General features: G+C 33.5%; 1 protein-coding gene across 1 annotated transcript in view; it reads right to left on the bottom strand.

Annotated features, from left to right (window-relative positions):
- LOC9299194 (probable disease resistance protein RPP1) overlaps positions 1–1,286 on the bottom strand; it is a 5,050-nt gene extending 3,764 nt beyond the window's left edge. The window contains exons 1-2 of the mRNA XM_021019636.1: positions 573–1,286; positions 2–428 (exon numbers count right to left, since the gene is read on the bottom strand). Coding sequence (XP_020875295.1) covers positions 2–428; positions 573–1,192 — 1,047 coding nt within the window. The 5' untranslated portion in view covers positions 1,193–1,286. The remainder of the gene's footprint in view (position 1; positions 429–572) is intronic.
- Between the last annotated feature and the right edge of the window lie 1,234 nt (positions 1,287–2,520).

Genomic DNA, 2,520 nt, shown 5'->3' with positions numbered 1-2,520 from the left:
CATCAAGAACAACAAGAACTTTCTTGTCTTTTAGCCTATCTTGAACAACACCTAAATGAGAAATCTTCATATCACTCTGGTTGGTTATTTGAGACATAAACTGCTGTTGTAACTGCAACTTGGCACTATAGTCATCGGAACATGGTCTTGTATATTTTGCTTCGATAGATTCCATAAAGACACTCAGTTGGAAACTGTTGGAGAGTTTGTTGTATACAACTCTAGCAATGGTCGTCTTTCCAATCCCAGAAGGACCCCAAATCCCAATCATCCTCACTTCATCTGAGCCTAGGCATAACAATGGTTCCATCTTCTTCAAATGAGCAGTCATCCCAACCAACCCATCAAAATCACTTGATGAGGCAGAATTATTCAACTTGTTGGATATATCAGTAGCGATATTTCTAATCATGGTCGCTTCATTATCCCTAACAACAAAGAAGATCATCACTACATCCATTAAATACTTATAGAAAATTCACACACATCAAAAAAAAAACTTTAAGTTCAATGGATATTTAAAAAAAGCTAGAAATGTAAATAGTTAGATGTTTGTTAGGAAGACAACGAACCAGTTGGTCGAATGGTAACCGGCGATTGTGGCGACATTTGCCAAAGCTTGTCTCCATCTCCCAACGTGCTCTTTTGTTTTACCGGCACATGTTTTTTTGAAGACTTTTCCAAAATCTCCGGTCAGCTTATTTACATCAGATGGATCCACTTTATAGAAAACAGCCAACACTGTTTGACCCAATTCTTCCCTGCACTTCATAATCTCCGCCAATTCGTCAAGACACCAACTCGAAGAAGCGTAGTTTCTTGAGAGCAAGATAATTGCGATCTTGGATTCTCTAATTGCTCTAATGAGTTCGGGACCGATGGATTGTCCTCTCTCGATCTCATTATCAATGAATGGTGTGATTCCCATTCTTTGAAACTCCATCTGAATGTGACTAAGAAAGTCTCTACGGACATCTTCCCCTCGAAAACTTGGAAACACATGGTGTGTCCAGATGGGATCCAAAGACGATGGTGGTGGTGATGAAGGAGCTAAAGAAGATGGTGTTGATGAAGAAGAAGAAGAAGAGTTCTTTTCTTTGTTATCTTCTTGATGGAATCTGAGTTTTCTAAAAAGCAAGAAGAATCCTATTGCAGCAGCAATAATGGTAAGGAAGAAACAAGAAGAATCCATTATTGGAGAGAAGATTAATATCAAAGAGCTTTAAAGAGAACTATGTGGATGAAGAGACCATGCTGAAAAGTGAAAACCAAAAGAAAAATGACGAGTCTTTGTTATTCTTTAGAAAAATGAGATCAACTAACAAAAGAAAAGTTGAAGAAAATCTTAAATATGAAAACAGACTACTAGAAATAATAAGTCAAAAGTTAAGCATCGAGTTTTGGTACAGAGATGCCAATTTTCCAACATTTATAATTTTATATCTTCAAGAAAAGTCATGTAAATATTAAACAAAGAAACATGTTTGAAACTATCCTAGCAAAAAACAGAGGATTAGGTTCTTGTTTTTTCCATGTACCTACCTAATTGGTCCTACTACACTAGCAACTAGCAAGAGAGGAAGCTTCGTCCAAAGAAAAAAGAACAGTATCAAGTTTTCAATTCAAACATGGTAAGTTCTCCAACATTTCTATCCAAAGACATGATTTCTGGAACAAGTCATGAAAATAGTTTGTTGAAACTCTGAATCTAAGAAGAAAATTAGCAACTGAAATCCGAATCTATGATGCAAATCAGAAATGGGAAACACAAGGAAGCACTGACTAAAATCAATGTCTCTATCAAAAATCTAAAATTTATAGAAAAGATGTGAAAATACTTACATTGAGTTTTGATATAGAGATGCCAATTCTCCAACATTTAAAATGGCTATGATTGGTGACAAAATTTAAAGCTGTACAAAGCTGTTGTTACCAATCAAGATAAATTTATCAAAAGCTGTACATAATAACAAAAACAAGTTTTTTTTTTTTGGACAAAAACAAAAACAGTTTAAAATAATAAAAACTATACAGACTTCCTCTGTTCCTAGTTATTTGATGTTTTGAGTTTTTTACTTGCTCCACCAAGATTGATGTTTTGTAAAAACATCATCATTGTTTTTGTTTGCGACCAATAGATAAAGGTGAGAAGTAAAACAAATATTATTAAACTAACAAAATAATAATTAAAAAAATTTTAAATTACTTTTTCTTAAATTGTGTGTAAAACTCAAAACATCATTCTTTGAGGAAGAGAGGGTGTATCAAATTAAACTTATCTCTCTACAATTTTCTAGGCATGACCATGGTTACGGTTATTACAATTACGGTTAATTAATCACCGGTTACGATTATAAACTTTTTTAACTGTAACTTTAACCATTATATATACGGTTAAATACGGTTACAGTTACAACGGTTACGATTAAATACGGTTACGTTTATTTGATGATTACGATACGGTTAATATCATAGGCAAAATCTTACGAGTTACCTAATTTTTTTATATTACTTTTAATA

The sequence above is a fragment of the Arabidopsis lyrata genome, assembly GCF_000004255.2.
Source record: "Arabidopsis lyrata subsp. lyrata unplaced genomic scaffold ARALYscaffold_20, whole genome shotgun sequence".
Taxonomy (NCBI): Eukaryota; Viridiplantae; Streptophyta; class Magnoliopsida; order Brassicales; family Brassicaceae; genus Arabidopsis; species Arabidopsis lyrata.
This window is presented reverse-complemented; position numbering and strand designations above follow the sequence as displayed.